Here is a 25,491-nt window from a genome sequence, read left to right on the forward strand (position 1 = left end):
TCTATTATTTCAATGCACTCAGACTTACTTCACTTTATATAGGCGTAAACGTAGATGATCTTTCTGCCCAGCTTCTTCCTTCTTCTTTGTATCAAAACTATGTAAAAAGCTTCTTTGTATAATCTGAATTTAGTCAATTTTCTTGCTTCAGAAAAATGTTTTTTTTTTTCACGTTTATTTGCTTTTAATAATATTTGAAGCACTCCAATTTTAAATTGTGGAGTCCTCCTACGGTTTCTACTGGTGTTTCGTACACTAGAGCTTTTATTCATCCTCAAAGGCAATAATCCAGTGGATTTAAGTCTGGTGACCTCAGTGGCTAAACTTGAGGTCCTCCTCTGCCAATCCAATGATCAGGAAAACGATTGTCTAAGAAATTACGGACTTGGCGACTAATATGAGGCTGGGCTCTATCGTGCTGAAAATACATTTGGTGTCGAATAATTAGCGGAACATCATCCAACATGTGTATTAAATAGTCTTCCAAAAAGCTTAAATATCCTACTTCAGTAAGACGCTCATCTAATACAAAAGGACCAACTAACTGGTCGTTCAGTTAGTTGGTCATGAGGTAGTAGTTTGGCATGAGGATTTTCATCTGACCTCCGATGTTCATTGTGTCGGTTATTAATTCTATTGCGGGTAAAATAAGCTTCATCGCTAAATAAAGTGTATTTATGTAGGCCTCGATTTTGTTGGATCCATTCGCAAAATTAAACCCTTAAGCCATAATCACGCTCTTAAAGATGTTGAACCGGTTAAATATGGAAAGGCTTAAAACCGTTAAAAGTATCTTCCTAACGTCCACATGTGATGCTAATCGAAGTTCTTTTGTAATCCGCCTCGTACTAACACCCGGGTTTTTTCAGCCATATCCAGATCAGTTTCTTCATTTTCCACATTTAGTCCCGACTCTCGTTCAGAATTAATATTTACGCTTGAAAACATTCCTGGTTCCTGAGCATTTGCAAAAACTGTCTGAAAAACTATTCGATTAAGAGTTCTTCGATTTGGAAAACAACGTCGGTATTCATCAACAGCATGTAATGCCCTACCATTACAGAAACCATACACGAATATCATGTCAGCATATTATGTAATGGAAACTTTGTTTTTTTCAAATTAAAATGCTCAGAATCAATCAAACTAATAACTATGCTTCTCAAAACTACCAGCCAATTAAAATAGGTATTAACAAACAATAATGAAATACCTGCAACGTGAGTTAGAAATACAGAGAACGTAATTATTCGAAAAATTTACAAAAAAAACTTATTTTAGAAACGGTTAAGAATCGGATTAAAACATATAGGTTAATTTATTTTATTTTGACCTTCTGAATATGTTCCCAAAATATTCCCCTTTCCTTCCGAAACACCCTGTATATGATTAGTGGAATCCTTAACTGCTCTGATTATATTTAGTTTAATCTAACACATAAAAATGATTCTAGATAAACTTTTTTATCAACCATTAACCTCAAAGTCACTGTTTAATATGCTAATTTATATACATCAACCACCCACCCTACCTAACATATTCATAAAAACTGATTAAAATACGCAACCTGTTAATAATAGCTTTTGGAATTTATTATTCATTCAGCCTTATCAGTATTCAATATATATTTTACAATATTTACGATCTTTTCCAGGCATGTTAGATAAAGATAAGCTACCGTCATCGAATTCAATGAACTATGGCATCAGGTTATACACTCTAAGCCTTTCCAAACAGGTAAGACACGCCGTATTCCTACTAAAATATTTAATAACTTTTAGTTTGAATATTGCAATTAAGTGAATGTTGCGGCAGCTTAATGAGTAATTGATAGGTAACCGTAAAGTCGTTACGTTGTAATTCATGGTAATTTTAGGTTGATAGTTTATTAATATACAATGAGTATTAGTATTGAGTGCTTGGCATTATCTTTGTCAAGGAAATGATTTATGAAACAATAAATATTTTAATAATTTGGAGTGAAAGCGTGCATGAGATTAATCTATACGAACCATTAAGTTTTATCCTTTTAAAAATTAGTTTCACTAAAGTGTTTCTTATTTTTAGGGTTTTTCGTTTGCTACTGTTCCAAGTTGTTAATAAATAATTTTAAGCAGGACTGTTTTATTAAAGTTTTAATTATATTTTCCAAACATAGGGTCTTCCCATATTATTATAGCATGCTATATCAACTATATACCTAGAGTTCAGAAAGTGCCTGTGTTATATACAATGTGCTTTTTTAATATTGCGACAAAATTGAGAGGCGTGTTCCTTGGATGAAGTCAAGCAAAAAAGTTCCCATGAACCTATGTTTTAAACGGTTTAGATTTTTCACTACAGGGTGGTAAACCTGAATGTGAAAAAGTCACTTTTGCATGTTATTTGTGTGATACATTATTTTAAAGGACATTCATTATGCTATCAATGGTTGTAAAAAAAAATAAAATTGATTGAACAAAAAGCAATTAAAGTGTAAATCGTTAGGGTAGAAAAACAAATTTAATTAGTTTAACAAATTTATTTTATTAAATGTTCAAAATGCGCGCCGTTATTAGCAAGACAATAAAAAAGCCTATTTTCAAACTATTTCCCTTTCATATTTTTTCTTATTGCAAATCGATCCCGTCTCTTTAAATTTTCGTATCAATTCTAATACGTATTTATGGCTCACGTGTTTATCTTGATACCTTTTATTAAATGCTCTCGCGGTTCTGCGAGCACATCGATCTTGAGCTCCATAAAGGAAAATTATTTCTATTCTTTCAGCTAGCGTATACACCATTTTATTAACTAACTGTTTTAACTAAAATTGAAAAATTGCATGCATTAAACTGACAGTTTTAACAATAATAAATCGCCTGCTTTTTAAACGCCTTAAAAATGTAAGGTATTGCAGTGTTTTTTTGTACCAATAAGATAGGTTTGCAAAAATATAAGTGAAATAAATACACATACAAAGTTATAAGACTACAAAGATTTTTGCAAAAAAATTGAAGAAGTTATGGAACATATAACCCCTGACTATAGAATATTTTATTTCTTAGTTTATAGAATATAATCTTTTGCATTGTAATCATTTTTACTTTAGCTAAGAAGTAATTTGTATCGTTTTAATCAGATAGATTTAAACATTAGTAGAGTTAAGTCACAACGCTGTAACGTTCTTAAAATAAATTTTTAAAAAAGCCTTTTCATCTTTCAAATCTATAACTGGTGCAGTCGACGGAGTTATAAGTCGAACAATATCCGACAAAAATCGCGGAATTGGTCCGTTTTTACGGTTTATCGGCAATCTCGAACCTTGTGAATTTACGAAGAGGCAGCACCCAGGAGGAAGTCAAACTTCGACCAAATCTATTAGGAAAAGAGCGTTCAGCAACGGTCCAACTTCGACCAACCCTAGATTAGGCTTGGGAACACAAGCATCGGTTCCTATAGGCAACGTAGTCTAAGAGAATGCAGCTTTTCATCGCTGGATTTTTGCTATTGTCCCTCAATATCAAACATGCAAGACCTGACGTAACATTTCATGACGTATCCAAGAACCCCGGACTTTTACCAATAAAATTAGAAAACTCGCAAAACATAATTGATTACTGGACTTTCATTCAAATTTACGACATCAACCCTATTATCAGACAATACCTCATAATGCAAAAAACCATATACGACTTAGAAAAAAACATAGAAAACTGTTCTTTATATAAAAAAGAATATTTTAATTCATACAATTTAGCTTCAACCTTAAAAGAAAAAATAAAAAATCAAATACTTCAAATAAATCCATTCTGTCTTAAAACTCGCGAAAAAAGAGGCCTTATAAATGGATTAGGCAGTATTGTCAAAAGTATAACCGGCAATTTAGATAATGAGGATGCTCAGCACTATGATTCAGCAATAACTTTAATTATGCAAAACGAAAATAATATAAAACTTTTAATGCAAGAACAAATTACCATAATAGATAATTCTAATAAACTTTTTCAAAAACTCTCATAAAATTTAACTTTCAATCAAAATATTTTGGAATCACATATAAAAGAAATATAAATGGAGGTCCAAAGACTTAACAAACTCAGTTTTGAAGATAAGCATTTCTTTCTTTTGCAAACAATTCTATCTCATGCTACCACATTCTTACAAGAAATGTATGATGTCTTAGAAGATCTCCAAATAGCAATAACTTTTTCAAAACTAAATACCTTTCATCCATTATTAGTCCAAAAGACTTATTTAAGGAAATTTAATTAATTTCTACCAATTTAACATCCGGTAAACTCCCATTTGATCCAACCTTTAAAAATGTATTTCTTTTTGAGAAAGTCCTTAATATGAAAAGTTACGCAAAGGAAAATAAAGTCATATTTATCATTGAAATGCCGATCGTAGAGAAGAACAGTTATCTACTGTACCACCTTTATCCTCTACCTACACCTTCAAAAACCTTCCACGATGTAATATTTCCGCAAACGAAATACCTAATCCTTAATGAGCTGAAGTTTCCAAATTCAACCAACCATGCAGGAAGATCACCACCAACGAATACGTTTGCCAAGACTTTAACACCTTGCCTATAGACAAAGATGCATCTTGCGAAGTACAGATGCTAAAATTTAGAGAATCAATATCCCAATGCCAGCAGACGAAAATCCAAATTACCACCAACAAAGCAAAAGAACTGGAAGAAGGAAAATTGATGCTAATCGTACCTCGACCTCTTGCAGCTATCCAGACTTGTGGTTCCAATAAAGACAATATCCCATTAAATAGCACCTACATCGTAGAACTGGATTCTACTTGTGAACTTCGTGTCGGAAACATTGTCATCAAAAATTACAAGGATCCAGAAACCCATTACAAAAACATCGAACTACCTCAAATCAACCTATCACCGCCTAGCAATGAAGCTTCACCAATTCTCTTTAATAATTTGGAATTAGGCTCACTGGACCTAAATGAACCCAAACATCTTCATAAATCCATCGAGATTCAGCATCAAAGACTTGACCGGGCCCTGAACCAACCTGTATACTACCACAGAACCAGCATTTATACCGTATTATTTTATATTCTGCTAGTAGCAATAATTAGCTACTTTATGGTGCAGAAATTCCTGATGCCAAGAGTATCTAAGAGAAGCCTACATCGAGACGAATCTATGATGAAATCCTGTTCAGAAATCGTCATATAACCACTTCACCACTTCTGTACCATCCGTAAGCTCGTTTCTTAGGAGGGAGGAGTTATGGAACATATAACCCCTGACCATAGTATATTTTATTCCTTAGTTTATAGAATATGATCTTTTGCATTGTAATCATTTTTACTTTAGCTAAGAAGTAATTTGTATCGTTTTAATCAGATAGATTTAAACATTAGTAGAGTTAAGTCACAACGCTGTAACGTTCTTAAAATAAATTTTAAAAAAAGCCTTTTCATCTTTCAAATCTATAACTAAGACACTCTTTTTTCTTGCAAATAACGGTACACATTCTTTACTTAAAAAAATAAATAATTTGCTTGAACTAAATGTACTGTTTGTTACCACACATTTTAACTTCTAAATTGCTTCTATTTTTTTTTTTGATGATCTATTATAAAAAATGTAAGAATTTTAAAATGATGTAGGTACCACACTAAAAGTATTCATTTAAAATACCAAAGTTTGGCGTAAATAAAATATTCATTATTTCTCGACATTTTCGCTATTTGCTTACAAATTTACCGATTTAATTTTTTATTTTTTTTGGTACCGTTGAATAGAGAATTTTACGCTGCTTACTATGATGTATCACACGACGGGGGTTCCCATTTGACATATTAAAGTGAGGTTAGCTGGAGGTGAGGAGGTGATTGACAGAACATCAGTAAATGCATAATTAAACGTCCCCCTGTATATCTAATTTTACGTGTTTTTTTTTTTTTTTTTAAGAAAGTTATTAAGGGTGGATCGTTTTGAAATGAAAGCACTGTATAAGGCAACGAGATCCAGATCTGTTACTCTCTTATCAGAATGCATAATTTATTTAGTTGGGATGGTTTACAAAGGATAAGCTAAAATTTAATAATTTAAGGATGTTACAGTGGCCATTTTAAGAAAACTAAATGGAAAGAAAATAATCTTTGGTTCTATTAGTTTCTTGTCATTTTATTAATATACTGTGCAAAATATTCAAGATGCTAAAGATTCTATAGAAGCAGATGCTATTATTTATATAAAAAAATAGTTAGTGTGTGCAAAGACGAAAATAAATTTAAAAAAAAAAACAAAAAAGATTTATATTTAATTTCTTAATTTCAAAAACAATTTTAAAATTTAGGCAAAATGGAATGATAAAAATGAAAAAGGACCAAGCAGTAAGGAGCCAAGCTCTCCTTGGATATATTACATTTACATTCCTTGTAAATTGATATATGTAAGTTTATATTTGAACCAAATAGTATTACAGTACTATGTGATAACGGGATGTTTAATTTTATTTTATTAAAACAACTTGTTTGTCTCATGTCTAAAATAAGTCTATATTTTAATTTAATAATTATTTACAAAGAATCCAATATTTCTTAGCTAAACTATTACACATAAAACAATTATTAATAAACATATTTTTACATAATTTGACATACTTCTGCAAATGAACTGGCATGAACCCTGACTAAGCTATTGACTAATATAGGTAATTATAGTAACTTAAAATATTACGTATGTAGGTACCTACTATATGCTAAATAACCTAAATAACCTACTATATGATAAACTTAATTCTAAATAATATTACATAACTTAAAGCCTCTATTATTATACTACAACTAACGTATTTAAAAAAAAATTTATACTTTAGGCTAATTCTTAAGTGGTAACTTTTATCAAATGAAGCCTTAATTATTCCTGCTTATAAACTTCTCTATTTATTTTCTTTCAAAAATTTTGTTTTGAAATATAAAATGACGTAATTATCGTTTCGTTAATAAGTTATATATAAATTTAAAAAAACTTATATTGGTAAACAACAAGACTCAAAAGTAAATCTTACAAACAAATAAAGGAGTAAAAGCTATTAATGCCATTTATAAAGTATACACTAGATATATCTCACATTTATTTATTCAATTATGAAAATTAATTTCAATACTTTTTTTTCACTTGTTTCGTCTTAACTTAGATTTCAATGAATGAATTCACCAGAAATTGTACACATGTAGTGTATCCAGAACAGGTTTCATGGATATATGTATTTACCTAAATGATATTAATCATATCATAAAATATTAAAGATGTATTTGTGCTTGTTAAAAATAAAATGTATATAAAAATACATGTAGTAGATACATAGAATATCGTAACGAAATTCGGGAACACACTTTTATTGTCAACGTCAAAAACACTAACCTAACTATTGACTGTCGTTAAATTGTTTCCAAGGTAAAAACTGACTAAACAATTAAAACTGAAACTGAATTGTCACGAAGCGCATCCTTTTTAAAACCCACTGGAACAGTTTTGAAATATTTAGAATTATCTTCATTGTTCTTGCCCAAAGAGACCAATAATCTTAGCAGAATACTGACAGTCAAAGCAAGCAAGTATACAAATTCTAGAAAATTAGAACTACAGGGATTTACAATAATATAACCTAAATAACCTAAATTGGGGCCAAAATGGGGCTCTTTAACAAGATGAACAACTTAAAAACTAAACACTATAGATAAAAATAATAAACCAAACGTAAGTAGAACCCTAAAGAAACCCTACGAATTAACTTTAACTACAGAATACTAATAAAAATGTACAAAAACTAGGAGAATAATTAACGTATTTACATTTTCATATAATAGATAGAATAGAATATAATAGATGCCTTAGATATATAATAGGCGTTTTTATAAAAATTTGAAATTTGTTATACATCATTAGTAATATACACCTAAATACTACCTTTTGGTCCCTAGCTCATTTTGCAAAACTGGCTATGGGACGCTATTTTGCAAAATAAAATTAAATAGAAAGAGAGGCCATGCGATACATCGTTTAAAAGCCACTAAATATTTATGGTTCTAGAATATTAAGTTATTACCTATTACCCATAACAATTGCGGCCTTTCAAAAGTATTGTTTTTTGCATTTTTATTTATGTTCTTTACTACATCTGTTCAGGTGTAATTTGTTTGTAGGTGTGTGGTTGTTTATAGAGTTCGTATTTTTTGTCAATGTCAATTCATTATTTTTATTAAAGTTACTATTCCACATAAAAACTGATATGGTTTAGCAATACCTTTAAAAACAAATAATACCGAAATAAGTAAATATTTTTGCTATCTCGTTCAGTGCAATTTTTCGGTTATTTTTATCAGTTAATTAATAATAATTTAAAATTTTAAAAAAACATAGGTTATGGGTGTAATATCTAATCACGTATTTTTCTCACGTTGATAATTTTGTGTCAAACTTTACATGGTTGCGCATACATTTTCTGTTATACAGGCTGAATTCCGTCAAAAAAATAAACAGGTAAATCTTATCCAACCTCTCCTATTTTTTTGACAGTTTATGTATATTTCATGTTCATGTTCAGTATGATTCTTTACTTTGCCTTATAAGCTGATTTTTAGTTAAATTATAAGAAAGATATTTATGATATAGGAAAGCGATAACTATAGTCGGATTACCGAACAGATGGAGTTAATGATGTGCGCGAAATATAGGCCCGCCCATCGATGCAACCTTGGCAGATTTGGACGAGGAGAATTATGCCTACTTATTTTAAATTATTGTACCGTACAGCTTTGCTTTGTAGAAGTAAGTCTAAGCAGCTTTTTTTAAAATATAATACGGTCTCCTGTAAAATGGGTCCAAACCGATTTTGAGGTTGTGCTAGGTAATGATATAATTATCCCTTTTAAGTATTTTGTTATGCAAATGCAAAATTTTATTTTTTCATCAAGCAGGGCTGGATGCCAAATAGTCAAATTTTAACCACAACATTTTTTGTCATTTTCACGTATAAATTCGCTCATCCTGGGACACACTGTATATTAAAAATATTTATTACCTGCTGCTTCTGCTGTAAACTGAACTTTTTGCACTTTGTTGTATGCTGGATGCTCGTTATCACATGTTTGATATATGTTTATAATCACTTCCTTTTCAGCAATGGTCAAATGTTTTCATACTCTTTTCTTGGGGGGTGACAATAGGGGTGTACGTGGCGCGTCAGCCATTATTTGTTAACAAACAAATTAACAAAGTAAACGCAATCTCAACTTTTCAATATTGCGAAGACTCAAATATTCGAATAGTAGAAAATTCAACCAAAACGATCTAAAGCCGCTCGACTATTAAAATTAAATAAAACCCCAAGTCATGAACTCTATCGAGGCTCTAGGCTACACCTCCGGCGCAGAACGATCACGTGACCACTCCATCTGTTCGGTAACCCAAGTATATACGCGTCATTACGTAGGACAAAATAAAGTAATTCCATAAAAAACTTATAAAACTACTAAAAATAAGTTCAGCGTCTAGTATTATAAAATGAGCTTCACACATATGTAACATTAAAACTAAAAATGGAAATAAGGAATTACACTGGGTGTAAACGATATCTCGATCAAAAAAAATTGGTGATGTTTTATGGTTACTGGATGGCTATATTTTGACATATCAAACAAATGAATAGCGCTTTCGGTGCTGACGAAAGCGGAATTAAATTTCTTTTTGTAAATAAAAAACCCCCTTACTATATATTTTTGATTTTTTAAATTCTTCGAATATTTTATTTATTAGTTATGTCTTTATATTTACATTTTTGGCAGGTTTGTATTGCGGGTTTAATATTTCTGTCAATAGATATTTAAAATAAAATATTTTTAGTTAAGGAAATATATCCGTATTTCAAAAATACTTAGCTTGGGCAATCCAACATTTTATTATATTTAATTGCATTGAATTATAAAATGTTATATATTATTCTACAAGAAAGTTGAATAAGTTATTTGAAATTTGTTGAATCATAAGTTTTTTCTGGTCCAAATATAAAAGTAACATTTTTCCTAATTTGTAACTGCTAATTTTTTTTGAACCTGGTAAAAAATGTATTTTTTTTTTATTTTATTTAATTATTTTTTTCTCTATAATCACGTTTTTTTATTAAAAATAAATTTTTTTTCGACACTTTAAATTTAATTTATTTTTTCATCTGGATTTGCTCCATGAAAACTATTATTCTTATTACCAAAAATTTTTCATTAAAACGGAGTTTTTTAAAAATCTGCTATTTGCCCTTAAGTGATACATTCGGAATCATTATGATATTTGATTATAATTTCCAAAAAAAATTAGACTATAATATGGTTTTAACTGTGTTGGAGTACAGTTAATTTTTTCTTAGCATATTTTCCACTTGATGTATTAATTCTTAATTATCTCTCTTGGATCCATTTATAACAAAAGGTTTGGTCTCTGGTTTTTTTTAATAGCGTCTATTTTCTTGGATGATTTCTGCAAATTAAAAAAAAATATTATTTATTTTTATTAAAATTATTTCGGTTGCTTTTAGTAGGTAAACGTCAGCAGGAAGGACTGCCAATTTAGAGTGTCTTTGTTAAAATTTTAAAAATTTTCTTTTTTTTTTTCAAAGAAATTCTGCGCTTACATTTTGAAATTTTCTGTATACAATTTTGAACTGCTCTGTACAACAGCACAGGTAAATTAAAAGACGAGTCCATAAAATCCTCTAAGGAAATAACTTATGCGTTTGCCTCCAACAAACTCCAACAAGCTATGGCATTGTAGTGTTATCCATATTTAAAATTAAGCTAGAGGTTTTTTCTACGACTCGTTCAAGACAAATCTCAAAATTCTGAAATAAACCGCCTTTCAGAAATACATTTTGTTTAATGTCCCTTTTTGTACATTGTGAAGCTGCATATTTTCGTTGATAAATATTTACTGCGGTTGAGGTGAGTTTGAGACTGCGGAGTGCTTATTGTAGTTAAGGAGGCTATGTTCCTTCCGATCACTTTTTTACTGCTAGAACGCTCTTTAGTTATACAGGGAACAATGCATGAAATCTTGTTGACGTACCCTATAGTAACTTCCACCTCACGGAACAAAAGATCTAAACTATATCATTGGCTAGTCTTTCTATAAAAACCATATTATTCTCACACTGTTTAATGATGAAATGTTCATAATGTTTGATATGGAAATTCTATTTTAGCTTATTGACTCATACCTGATGAAAAGAAAGTTCTAAACCATATCATTGGACAGTCTCTTGGTACAAATCAGATTATTTTCATACTGCTAGATGACAAAATGTTCAAAATATTTGATATGGAAATTCTATTTTAATTTATTGATTTACTCCTGATAAAATAAAAGATCCAAACCATATCATTGTCAATCACCTGATACAGATCATATCATTTTCATATTGTTTGATCATTAAATTGTCATAATGTTTAATATTAAAATTCTGTTATAATGTACTCACATTATTTGGAAATTGCCTAATGACAACTTTTTCAATTTTTATTCTTTTTTAGATTTTATGAAATATTGGGGCCAAACACTATTTAATATTCCTGACAGTTGCTTTAAGAGAATCCATGTCGTTGTTACTATAAAATTTTTACCTTATACATCTACAACTTTATACCAAAACTAACCAAGTAAATACAATAGGTAATTTTATATTCGATTAACGTTAAAACCAAATAAAGACTTTTCCAATTTCTCGTTATACTTGAGTTGGCACCCTTGGAGCACTTCGGAACTTTTCCGGAACTTTTGTCGCTAAAAACCAAAATTTTTTCACACCTCGACGACTTTACAACGGGATCGTTTAAACTTTACAAAAGTGAGTGTAAAAGACAAATGTTAAGCCTTTTGTGGCTATTATTTTCATTTTCACGCTGTCACCAACCGTGATTGCGTGAAAAGTCGGATCCGAATCTAATTTATTTGTGCAGTAAGGCGGTGGGGGTTTAAATTACTAAATGAGTTTTCATTTATATGAAAAACTCCTTAATAGCTTTTCTTAAAACCGTTTCATTTATGTATGCTGTTAATAATCCTAAAGTTTTCTTCAGTTATGTTAAGTATTCAAGTTAAACTCAACAAAAATAAAACAAGGTAGAACCAGAAAAGTAATCCGAAAAAGAAAGATCCTTAAGGAACTTACCGGTAAATAAGGAAAGTAAGAAAGAAGAAAAAATAATTAAAATATTCTATTTAAAATCAAAATTTTCAATCAAGAGCATTTTACTTATTACGTTGAATAATTATGAGCAAATGAAGATTTAACCAAAGACTCATGGTTTCACGTTCAGTTTCACTATCAGTTTTACTTGCACTTTTGAATTATGATGATAATAATCAATGAAGGGTCTACCGCTACCATTTAAAGAGATTGTACGTGAAACGAATACTATAAAAACTTCCTCTCAGGTTGGTTTTCCATAGTTTCTTCAATTTCAAAATGATCGTGATAGACAATTTTTTCAAAAACTCGTAATTTTTTGTATTTCTGTTTTGTCCACTTGCCACTTGCAGAAAAAAAACTTAATTCTTGGATCATTCTCTTGATCGTCTACAGTTGTTCAGTATCATTGATCGTAAATCGTCCTGAGCAGTTGGGCATCTTTTTCTTCTTCCCATTGAAAATATTCGCCATCATCTATATAAGGTCATATTTGCTTTAAAATAATGCAGAATCTAACGTCAATGAAAAACGTGGAAATATTTATTTTTAAGTCAGGATTGCATTGATCTAAGCCTGATGTGGATTAAATAGCTTTAGAACAGCTCAGGAAGTAAAATAAATATTGATAGTACAAATAATGTGTCCGTTAAAACTATTTGAGTGAGTGTAACAAATGCAATTGGGCCATCTTTGAGATAATTGTGTTATGTCGATACGTTAAATCATGAAAAATAAGTATTATAATAAACTGTAAGTATAAAAAACGAAATTAGTAACAAAGCATTTATATATTTTGTTCCTATTGTATAGACATTCATGATTATTACCGTCCGTTAATATTTTACCAGCCGCATCTTTGTCTAAAAATGAGATAAAATCTTCATATACAGAAATCTTGAAAAGTGAATCATTTTTATGTTACAGCGTGTTTTATAATTCCTATTGAAGTTGGCTTTTTGTTAATATTTTCGAAACGCCTGGTCGTTATTTTTCGAAAATTTTATCGTATACATAAATGTTTTGCAACCTACACCCATGTATTATTTTTGATTACGTTTAATAAAATTAAAAGGTATGTTACAAATCATCAGGTATAATGACCTACATGACATAAGATTATTAGAAATACTTAATTTTAAGATCAAAAACTGTTTTCATTGTTTAAAATTTTATTTCAAAATTATAAATATTTGATAAAAATTCAAACAATTAACTTATTAGCTAAGAAAAAATAACTGAAAATACCAAACAAAACAAACAAACGAAAAAAAACGTATTATAACAAATTTTCGAAGTCGTTGCCATTTTGTTGAAGACATAATCTTGCCCTACGCCTTATTGCGCAAGTAGCCCTTAAAATAGAAAATGGATTTCAAGAGAATTTACACAAAGACCTACTTTTTTTTTAAATGCCAATTAAAAGGTCAAGCAGAATTCAAGCAATAAACAAATTGTCAACAAGCACTGCCAACTATAATTTTTTGTTTTATATATAGTTTTCAATACCAAGTTATGATTTACTTCAAATTTAATAATTTTTTTTTAAACCAGAGGTTTCTAACGAAATAAGACAAGAGTACCTTTTATATGTAAAAATGTTGGCTCTATTTAATTTTACTATCCAAATAATTAAAAAATAACCAGAAAAAACGTTATGACATTTTTATCTTTGCTGACTAATTTTAAATGACCCTGTATACATTTTAGCATAAAATGTTATAACATTAGTTTGCAACAATAACAGTAGTATACGATAAAAGTTTCGAAAAATAACGGCCAGGCGTTTCGAAAATATTAACAAAAAACCATCTTCAATAAGAATTATAAAACACCCTGTAACATGAAAACGATTCACTTTTCAAGATTCCTGTATATGAAGTTTTTGTCTTATTTTTAGACAAAGATGCCGCTGGTAAAATATTGCGATGTAATTTCGGGACACCCTGTATAACTAATTGTATCTAAAGAGGATGAAGCTAATTTAAAACTTCTTACAAACTGCGATGGATGTAAAAGAAAAATAATTCATAAGAATGTGTGCTCTGGCTTAACTTTATCTGAAATTAAGGGTAATAGAACTCAAAGGCCAGCGTAGTCTGAAATTTTTTTGCAGGAACTGCCACCTGCTTTGCTACAAATACTCTCAATTTTAAAAGGTATTGATCAACTAAATGAGGAAGTAAGAAAATGCAGAAAAGAGTTAAAGGCGAACCTCAAAAAGAAACCGCACCTACAACTACACCTATACCTGTGTCTTGAACACCATCTGTAGCTCTACTGGATTAAATAATGATTTTTTTGTTGAACAAGATCGCCAAAGCCGTATCAACAATGTTATTGTTTACAATTTGTCTGAATAAAATAAGGACTTAGACAGTGTAAATACTTTCTTGAACTCTTTTTATATGTCTAATATAGAAGTAAAAAACATCAGTCCGAATGGAAAAATCTAACAAAACTTATTTTTTTGCGAAAAAGACTTACTGGTTCTATATTTTCAAAGATTTCCTAAAATTATTAAAAAAAAAACTAAATAGGCCAAATTCTACTAAAAGTTCTTTCATATATTATCAAAATACTGAAGGCTTAAGAACTGAGTTGGATGCGCTACAAAATATTTCAGTAGTCTATCAATATGATATAATTGTCTTTACAAAAAGTTGGTTGTATAACGGCATATATGATATAGAAATAGACTTCACCGACTTTAATTACTTACTTAACTCTACCGCCAGGATCCATCAAGCAATACCAGGGTCGTCAAGAGTACAGGCGGGGCCTTAGGTGCTATACACAAAACTATACCTAGTAAACGTCTTTAAGTTCCTGATAATATTGAACACGTACATTTTTGTCTCAGTTGGATCTGTTAATTTGAATATTATCATAGGAGTTGTATATATCCCTCCCAATTCATTGGCATAATCTTGAACATTGAACGGCTAGAATTAGCATTACTGTGGAACTACGGGCAGTTTGTTTGCTTGCAACATCTCTGATTTAATGGTGTCAAATGCTTATGTAGAAATAGCAAAAAAAAAGCTTATCCCTTTCCCCCTCTTTCACATAAAAATATCAGATATATTTACTATACTCTCTTCCTTGAATAATAACAAGGGTGCTAGATAAGACCCTGTGCCTACTTTATTCCTAAAAAATGTGGCTTTATTCTCTCGACACCCTTGTACCATAGCTTCACTACCTCCCTTCAAATTAAAGTGTCTTCGGACTACTGAAAAAAGTTTCCTAAAACTTATTCATAAGCTAGGCGACAAAACCAGGGCTATCAACTATGGGCCCATCAGTTAACTTAGTGAAATCCCCAAGGTATTTGAAAGCTTATGAGATCGTCACCTCCCCTTCTTGAACTTCTATTAATTAATCAGCAATTTGGCTTTAGACCACGCAAATCTATGGGGCCGAACCTTCTAACTCAGATAAACTTTTTTTTTGGATTCCATAGAGAAGGGATGTCAAGTGAATACAATAAACACTGATTTTTCCAAGGCATTTGACAAGGTACAATGCACAATATTTTGTTGCATAAACTAAAAATGATTGGTATTGATGACTTTTTATTATCCTGGTTCAGCTATTTGTCTGATTGTTAAAATTGGTACTTTTCTTCATAAAACTATTCAGGTTCCATCTGGAGTGCCTCAAGGCTCTCACCCCCAGGCACTTGTTTTAAAATATTTTGATAATGGTTATAGATTTATACTTTACCATCAGCCTATTATTATTGTTTGCCAATGGTCTGAAATTGAGTTGTATATTCAAATTCCTTGATGATTATGACAAATTACAATATGATCTAAATAACTTGGTAATTTGATGCGAAAAAAATGCTATGGAACTTAATCCAGCTAAATGTAAAAATATGACTAATTCTTCTCGTTCTAGAAATACTATTGCTTCTACAATATTGGTCGTTATATATTGGTATAAGTTACAGTATACCCTTAAAGGAACTCTTTTTTTAAAGATCTAAATGCCACTCTCGATACAAGCCTACAGTTTCCTCAATACTGCAATAAAACAATAAAAAAAATAGTGTTGAAAGGTCTCGGAAACCAGAGGATTATTTAAAAAAAAAGATCGTGTAAATTGATGCAATACAACTCTTTCATGAACTTGCTGAAAAATTTGGCTTAGTGTTATAAATATATAGATAAGGCAGTAATTTAAAATAGATAAAACAAGAGCCACTACGAGTTTTTTCCTAGTTTTAAAATTTAAAATGTGTTTATTGGCATAAAGCATACGCATGCGTAAATAACACCTCTGCACAAGAGTATTAACATGTTCCTTAAACCTTAAGGAATTGTCTATTTTAAGTCCCAGAACCTTCACAGTATCAGAGAATAAAATAGTTTCGTTATTCAATTGAATGTGAACAGTATCCATTATATTTTTAAGTGATCCTCAGTTTGAAAAAAAACCATTTTTGTTTTATTAGGATTAATGACAAGGTTATGCTCTTTTGAAAATTGATTTATTACGTTCAGATCAGCGTTAATAGTATCAGCCACGTTATCAAAATTAGCAAAGTCAAAATAATGTATATATTGAGTAGCGTCAGCATACTGATGTATTTCAGAATCTTCAACTAGACCGGGTAAATCTGAAGTATATATAAGAAATAATAATGGGCCTAGGATCGACACTAGGGATACCAGAAATAATATTTTTCGAAGCAGAATATTCATTATTCACCCTCACTTTCTGTGTTCTACGCCACAAGTAAGTTTTAAAAAAGGACAAAACAACCTCACTACAGCCATAATATTTCAGTTTCGCTACAAGCAAATCATGATCGATGACATTAAATGCTTTCGAGAAATCAAGAGCTATCATAATGGCTGAAATCTTTTTGTCAAGAGCTCGCATGATATTATCGGTGACGTTAAGAAGTGAACTGGCTGTACTATGATTTTTCCTAAAACCGGGAAGGGAGGATATTATTTGACATTAAAAATGATGACAGCTGCATATAGGCTATTCTTTCGAGAGCTTTGGAGATTACGGGAAGCAAACTTATCGGACGCAAAACTTTAACACTTTCAGGACTGGAGGATTTGGGAATCGGACATACCACTTACTCACGCCAGGCCCTGGGAAAATATCCTACCTCCAAACAACAATTTATAATATGAGTGACATGATCCAGTATATCAGGGAGACACAAGTGTAACATACGTCGAGTTATGTTATCCACACCAGAGGCATTGGACCTAATATTTTTTATAGTTTTTTCGACAGTATTTTGGTCTACTAAAGAAAAATGAAAATTATCCTCGGTGAATTTATTACTGGAGTAGAAGTTAATTTTGTTTTTACATTTCTATGGTGGTTTTTCTATGGTGTACATATTAATGCTTTTCAACTAGTTGAGTACAAATTTTTAAAACAAATAGCATATACATTAAATATCTTGGATAATGATAATGATGTAGATATATTTATTATGCTAAATATGAGCATTAAGAGGAGGAATCTTATTAGTTTTTACAATATCCTGCATGGCAAATCTGGAGCTTCAGAGCTTCTTTAAAAAATCATAATTTATGCTCCGCTGAAACAACAAGAGCTACTGATAGTTTTCATTAATAACTTTTTCATTAGAATAATAAGACTAGCAAACCAACATCATGATATTGACTATTTTGAAACTTATAGAAAATTCCTGGGTCAACTTTTCGTCAACATTCTTTAGAACTTATTAATTGATATTATATAATAACTTTCTGTAATTCTATAAACTACTTAAATTAATACTTAAATTATGAATTACTGTTATTAATTTAAAAAATTAAGGCGAATGTAATTAGGATTTACCCGTTAATAAATTTAAAAAATATACAGGGTGAAAAATAGACGGAGATATTTCAATGGGTGATTCCTTGTAAAAAAATATGAGAAAAATTTTCTATAAATATGGGTCCAGAAATTCACAGTTTTAAAGATACAGGGTGATAAATTTTATTAAAAATATAAATTTTTCATTAATATTTAAAAAATATTTACTCGATTCTTTCGAAATTTGGCAGTACCTATTACTTGTTGTAATAAGAGGCTAATTTAACCCTATTTAGACTAAAATTATAAGGTCCAGTGGCATCCCAGGGAATATCTTAGCAAATATATTATTGGCAAAAAAATTTACGCTACTGCCTTTTTTTCAACTTTAATATTTGTTGTTTGATTAACTAAACTCCTGGACAAAATTATCGCACCACTTGATTTTTAGAGATTTTTTTAATAAAGATAAAAAAATAAGCAAACTTATAAGCATTGTTAACTATGCATTATTAATTAACAAAAACAATTATATTCTATTTAAAAAACGAGATTTAAGTAACTAAATTCAATACAGGGAAAAGCATCGATTTTTACTAACTTCAATTTTGATACAAAAATAAAACAATAGACCCATAATGAATTCTTAATAACGTGTATTGCCAGCTCTAGCTGCAATGACTGCTTGAAGTCTTCACAGCATTCCTCGTATCAAATTATGAAAACTTTCCTGCGGATGTATTCTCACTCCTCACGAGCAGCATGTTCCATGATAAAGCATTAACATAGTTTTTGTCCAGTTCTGCTTTTTATACGAGAAAAGATATTATAACTGTTTTAACTGATATTTATTTTTATTTAAATTTTCTTGACAAAATAATTAGTGGTGCGATAATTTTGTCCAGGAGTTTATTTAAAAATACAACTTTTTCGCCTTTTGTATTTTTTTCGTATCTTACTTTGTTTTTTACCAAAAAAAAAAAAATACCGTTTTATTGCATGCCACTGGACCAAATAGGTTTATACATTTTTGGTAACAAAATCACAGGTGACTTGAAAATCAATGAATCATTTCTGCGTGGAGGTTTGACATTGATAGATGTCAGTTCTCCCATAAAATAATTATTTGCCTAATTTTCTTGGTGAAATTTCTCTTAAAAGTTTTGGGGAAATAACAGACATGCATGTAATGTATGCACGTGCTTACAGTAATTCTTATGCAGCGAGACGCCTGTATGCAGAAGCGTTTCCCTAACGGCAACTTCCAGATAGTACAATCTTTGAAAGCGTAGACCGTAGATTGCGGGAAGGAGGTAAATCTTCTTATTTATTTTTCCTGATGTTTTTGACAATAAAGTTACTTAGGAAGTTTTGCCATTCCCACCAATGATAAAGGCCGGCCGAGGTCCGTAAGAACGCCTAAATTTGAGAAAGCAGTTTTACGTGTCGTGGAAGAAAATCCTGGTGTAAGTACCAGAACTATAGCAGCTCGATTAGGGAATAATCATTCCAACAGCTCTGTGTGGCAGGTTCTCTCCGAATAACTTTTGTATCCGTATCATGTTCAACGTGTGCAGGCATTACTACCAAGGGATTTTCTACCCCGTTTGCAGTTTGGCCAATGGTATTACGAAAAAGTTAATAATAACAGAAATTTTAACGAAACCATACTTTTTACGGACGAAGCTGGATTTCGGCGTGATGGTATTGTTAATTTTCATAATACTCATGTATGGAGTGACGAAAATCTCCATGCTTATGTTTAATGTCGCCACCATGAGCAATTTTCTTTAAATGTGTAGATGGGTGTTGTTGGTGACAATTTAATTGGGCCTTTCTTTTTACTCTTAAGATTAAACGGCGAATCTTAAAATTTCTTCAACAAAAATTGCCCGTACTGCTGAAAGAAGTTTCTCTAAATGTATGTAATCAAATAACTTTTATGCACGATGGAGCTTCTTTTCATTTTAGTATCGCGGTTAGAACTCATCTCAATAACACCTTTGGGGAAAATTGGGTTGGAAGAGGTGAACCAATTCAACGGCCACCTAGCTCCCCTGACATAAATCCAATTGATTTTTATTTACGGGGACACCTTAAAAATCTGGTTTATGCTAGTCCCATACAAACAATATAAGAGTTAAGAAATAAAATTATAAATGCTTGCAAAGAAGTGAGAAATAGATACCTCGAATTTTAGCTCGAGTGCGTCGAGTGAGAAGGTGTACAGAAATGGATGGTGGATATTTCCAACATTTGTTGTAGTTGTTATTGCAATAAAGAGCTCCTAGAAATGTTTTTGATTTTTTGTTTTCCTAGGCACCTGTTTCCGAGGCAAGAAAGTTGAATTTTTAAATGCTTAATCAAACAACAAATAATAAAGTTGAAAAAAAGGCAGTGGCGTACATTTTTTTTGCCAATAATATTTGCTAAGATATCCCCCGGGACGCCACTGGACCCTATAATTTTAATCTAATTAAAGCTAAATTAGCCTCTTAATACAACAAGTAATACTGCCAAATTTCGAAAGAATCGAGTAAATATTTTTTTTAAATATTAGTAAAAAATTAATATTTAAAAATAAACCCTTTATCTTAAAAACTGTGCATTTCCGGGCCCATATTTATAAAAACTTTTTCTTATATTTTTTTACAAGGAATCACCCATTGAAATATCTTCGTCTATTTTTCGAACAACCTGTATGTAGATGAAGACTTTACAGCAAAATAATACTTTAGAAGCTACTTCTCAGAGGTTTTCTATTTTCCTCTTTTGATTTTCATAACAATATTGAGTTACAGTTTATTCTTTTCGCCGTGAACCAGGTTCTTATATGATTTCATCTTAGTAAGATGAAAATAAGTCTCTGATCTATTTCATGAATATATGAATCAATCTTTGGATCATTTACAAAGTTCTCACTATGCATAGTATCTTGAACACTTTGACATTTTTTTTTCCTTCTTGACCTTAAAAACTCTCGCAATTCTCTGAATAGGATCGTACTACTTTCATTTATCAGATTAAAAAGCCAAAATAAATGGAAACCAGCTCGTTCAAAGTTTCACTGGATAACACTAAACAGAACCAGAAATTAATTAATCAGAACAACCAATCAGGGTAATGGAAAGTTACTTGATTCATAAACTGTTCTTGTTATACTAGTTCAGCTCTTAAGTTGGAAGCTGAGCTTCAAGAAATTCACATTTTCATATTTTACTCAATTCATTAACAATTATAACTGTTTCCATTTTTTCACCACTATTAATATTTTTTTCATCAAAGTTACTATACTTATTCTCTTTTTCAGATCACGATGACATAGTAACTGACCTTCCCAGTAATGCCTACTCAAAAATAAAACTTCATCATGGCAACCAGCAGATCTTATACTATGTCAGACTACTACCACAACTTCTCCTGTGAACCAGAACACGGAAACTATTCCACCATCTTCGGTAACACCGATACACCAGAATGGGAGGCAGTGCTCATCATAGTCATACTCGGAATGCTCATTTTGCTCACCGTCATCGGTAACATTTTAGTGATTTTAAGTGTTTTCACTTATAAACCGTTAAGAATAGTGCAAAATTTCTTCATAGTGTCCCTAGCTGTTGCCGATCTAACCGTAGCCATACTAGTGCTACCCTTGAACGTTGTATATTCGGTGGTGGGAGAGTGGATATTCGGTATTCACTTGTGTAAGATGTGGTTAACGTCGGACGTGATGTGTTGTACGGCCTCTATTTTGAATTTGTGCGCCATTGCTCTGGATAGGTTTTGGGCGATCACCGATCCGATAAACTATGCACAAAAAAGGACATTTAAGCGGGTTTTAATTATGATCGCTGCTGTGTGGTTATTGAGTTTACTGATCTCTTCACCGCCACTGATTGGTTGGAACGATTGGCCTGACACTGATGTTTTTTTGGAGAAGAAGGAGTGTAAGCTGTCGTCAAGACAGGTGAGTATTTATTTAGTAAAATTGGTTGGAAAGACTTAAGCCTTAACTTCAGTTTGAGAAATTTGCGCGTTAGGACTTATTTTTTGGCTATTGAACTAAATTTATGCAACTATTTTTCGCTAGCTTTAAAAAGTCAGTTAGGGGACAAGGGAGCACGTTTGAACGTGGGGCACATTTGAACTTCATTCGAATTTCCCGCCTCTGGCGCGATAATCGTTTAAAAACGGCACGTGGTTGAAGTAACTAGTGCAAGAAGGCAACTGTATTGTGCATTGGCTTCCACGACTTGTCGTATCGCAAATACAAATAAACCTTGTTTTTTAACTTTTTTCTTGTAATATTTCCTACTTAAACAAATTAGGCTTAACACTAAAGTATAAAGAGGATATTTAATCTGCAGTAGGTCGTCAACTAGACTAGGTATGTAGATCGTTTTGTGAAAATATGTAACTTTTGAGGTTAGGATAGTTTTAGCAAACGTTGTTGAATTCGAGTGTAAGCACAAGAGGTGTCTGTGAACTTTAAAATGGGGCACTGTTGAACATTGTTCAAAGGTACCCCATTAGTAGTAAAAAATTTTTCTAAGTAGCATTGTTTTTCCAGATTTACAAATCAAAATGGTAAGACAATATAAGAGGAAGAAGGAAACTGGGTTTACTAAGGAAGGCATGGAGAAGGCGATAGCGGCTGTAAAAGAAAAAGAAATATCTTTGAGAAAAGCTGCAGAAGTTTGCGGCGTAAAACATACTGCTTTATTTAACCCTTTGAAAAAACAACCCAGGGAGCAGGTGTTTTCCTCTAAGCATACATTCAGACAAGTGTTTAATAATGATCAAGAACTTATGTTGGTAAAATATATTTTAACGTGTTCTAAACAACAACATGGCTTATCGTATAAAAATCTGAGGGTATTGGCATTTAAATATGCAAAAGCTATGTCTATAAAATATCCACCTAGTTGGGATACTAACAAAATGGCAGGGTTAGATTGGATTCAAGGGTTTATGAAACGCCATCAAATTCTTAGTCTCCGAAGGCCTGAAAATACGAGTATGTCTCGTGTTACGGCATTTAACCAAACTGCATCCACAGAGTTTCAAGATAATCTTGTGTGCTGTTACGAAAAACACAATTTTCCTGCACATAAAATTTTTAACTTGGATGAAATGGGTATAACCACTGTTGTAGATGCGCCAAACATTATTGCTGAAAAGGGAACTAAGCAAGTGGGCCAAGTTACTTCCGCAGAAAGGGGCACTCTTGTAACTATGTGTGCCAACGTGAGTGCAGATGGAAATAGTTACCACCAGTTTTTATATTCCCACGAGCTAGATATCACGACAGTTTCTGGAACATATAAAATCTCTTACAAAATGTACCCAAAATGAAAAAATTTTAATAATAATGGACAGCCACGAATCCCACTGCTACTAAATGCCATTAAATTTTCAAAAGAAATTGGCTTGGAGGTGGTCACTATACCGCCTCATTGTAGTCATCGCCTTCAGCAACTGGACGTTTCAATAAGGGCTCCTTTTAAGGCTAAATTAAAAAATAGCACAACATGATTATTTAATTTCGAATCCCGGAAAAGCCATAACAATCCATGACCTGGCTGGGCTGGCAAATATAGTTATTCAAGCATCATTCACGCCAAATAACATAATATCTGGTTTTCAAAAAGCAGGGATCTGGCTGTTAAATAGAAATATTTTTTCAGTTAGTGACTTTGTTGCAGCAGGAAAAGCATCTACTAATGATGTTGCTGAAATACCAAAGGAACAAAATTACTCTCTACCGTCTACTTCATCTGCAGCTCCGATCACTTCTCTAGCATCATCTTCCACGACCCTATTAACTGAACCTGAAGTAATATCTCCTGAGGTGGTCAGACCATTTCCCGATATTTGTTCGACTTCCAAAAAGCGTCGCTAAGGTCGCAAAACAAAAAAGTCTCTGTTTCTTACAGATACACCGATTAAAGATGCCATTGAAGCCGAAGCAGTTGCTCGGGAAGCTAAGAACAGAGTACAGACGGTAGCCAAGAAGCCAAAAGTGAAGAGAGCAACATTGGCAGATAGTGACTCATCATGTGATGATGCCATATCCCTACAAGATGATTCTGAAAATGAGTTCGTGCTGTCAAGGTCATTTGATGAAAATGAAGATTCGCCAAATTTGTCGTCGGATGTACAAATTGACGATTATGTTGTAGTCCGATTTTGCACTAAGAAAACATTAGTTCACTACGTAGGGAAAATTATCGGACAAAAGGAAGATCATCATTCAATTTTTAAGGAAAAAAGGACGGAAATTTATTATCCCGCAGTCGAAGATATAAGCACAGTAGCGTCTGTGGATGTAATTAAGAAATTACCTGTTCCGCATCAAAAAGGTACTAAGAGGACATCTTCATTACTGGAGTTTAAACTGCAAATTAATAAATTTAATTTACGATAGATTTTGTGTAATAAAAATCAGTAAAACTTGCTGAACTGTACGTCAGCTGCGGAGTATATTTATAAATTTTTAATATACATCACAGCTGTACCCAAAGGTACATCTCAAATGTATCCCCTTTGAACAGTATGACATTTATTGTCTATTTGCGTGTCAAACAAAACACACTAAAATTTCAATAGTTTTTTTAGTCCGAGCTAAAAGTAAGGAAAAGCTGTTCCTCAGTTTTATATTGGAATTTAGATTTTTTCAGGACTTGAATTTTAGTAAATATGTTTAAAAGTGCCTTCTTCTCCCCTAAATAATATATGTCAGCTAATTTCTGTTTCAATTGTTACCACTCCTTAAGGGTGCTGTTATTTGTATGGTACATACTTTACCACCTATATTATCTTTTGACACCAAAAGGTCTGTGTTAGCGGCATCTGCATTAAAACCTTCCATACTCTTAAAAGTTTTTAGTTATATCTGTTAAAAAAAAAAGCTGATTTGCATCAACATGATGGAAGCCAGAAAACTGGAATTTTGGAAAACTTTGAACAGCTGGATTATCAGAGAAATAAGCAGATTTGGCAGCTAAATTAGACTAAGTAGAGGTCAACAGTGATCTGTCAGTTGTCAAACATAATTAGCTAACTTGAACTAGATTTAAAGATAAAAGACAATATTTGCCATAAATGTAACGTTGGAAACTTAGTAAAATTAAAAAATCTTAAAAATTATTTAATAAAGGTTAATATAAATTTCAAAAAAAAGAAGTAGTAACGAAATTGTGGTATTTTAAAGAAACTGTGCTTATAATTATTGTTAAAAGTATAAATAAATTCAGATGAAGCTAAACGCGTCATCCGGTTTCAAAGTCAGAGATTCAAATATCGTAGAAACTACTATGCGCTGAATTATAAAATAAATTGCGCTATAATCAGATGTGCTTAAACTGTGCTTTAAAAATATTAGTTAAAATATATAATATTAATAATAATAATAATAATAAACTTGCGAAAGTCTGTTATACTTTATGCTATTTTTATCGATAATTCTAAAACTGTCAGTTCC

General features: G+C 31.5%; 1 protein-coding gene across 5 annotated transcripts in view; it reads left to right on the top strand.

Moving 5' to 3' along the window:
* LOC126741286 (probable G-protein coupled receptor No18) overlaps window positions 1–25,491 on the top strand; it is a 510,980-nt gene that overhangs the window by 473,130 nt on the left and 12,359 nt on the right. For all 5 annotated transcript variants that reach the window (XM_050447669.1, XM_050447671.1, XM_050447670.1 and 2 more), the window contains 2 exons: window positions 1,655–1,737; window positions 21,319–21,975. In XM_050447669.1, the coding sequence (XP_050303626.1) occupies window positions 21,379–21,975 (597 nt within the window). In that variant the 5' untranslated portion in view covers window positions 1,655–1,737; window positions 21,319–21,378. The remainder of the gene's footprint in view (window positions 1–1,654; window positions 1,738–21,318; window positions 21,976–25,491) is intronic.

Source organism: Anthonomus grandis, chromosome 10 (assembly GCF_022605725.1).
Source record: "Anthonomus grandis grandis chromosome 10, icAntGran1.3, whole genome shotgun sequence".
Lineage (NCBI taxonomy): Eukaryota > Metazoa > Arthropoda > Insecta > Coleoptera > Curculionidae > Anthonomus > Anthonomus grandis.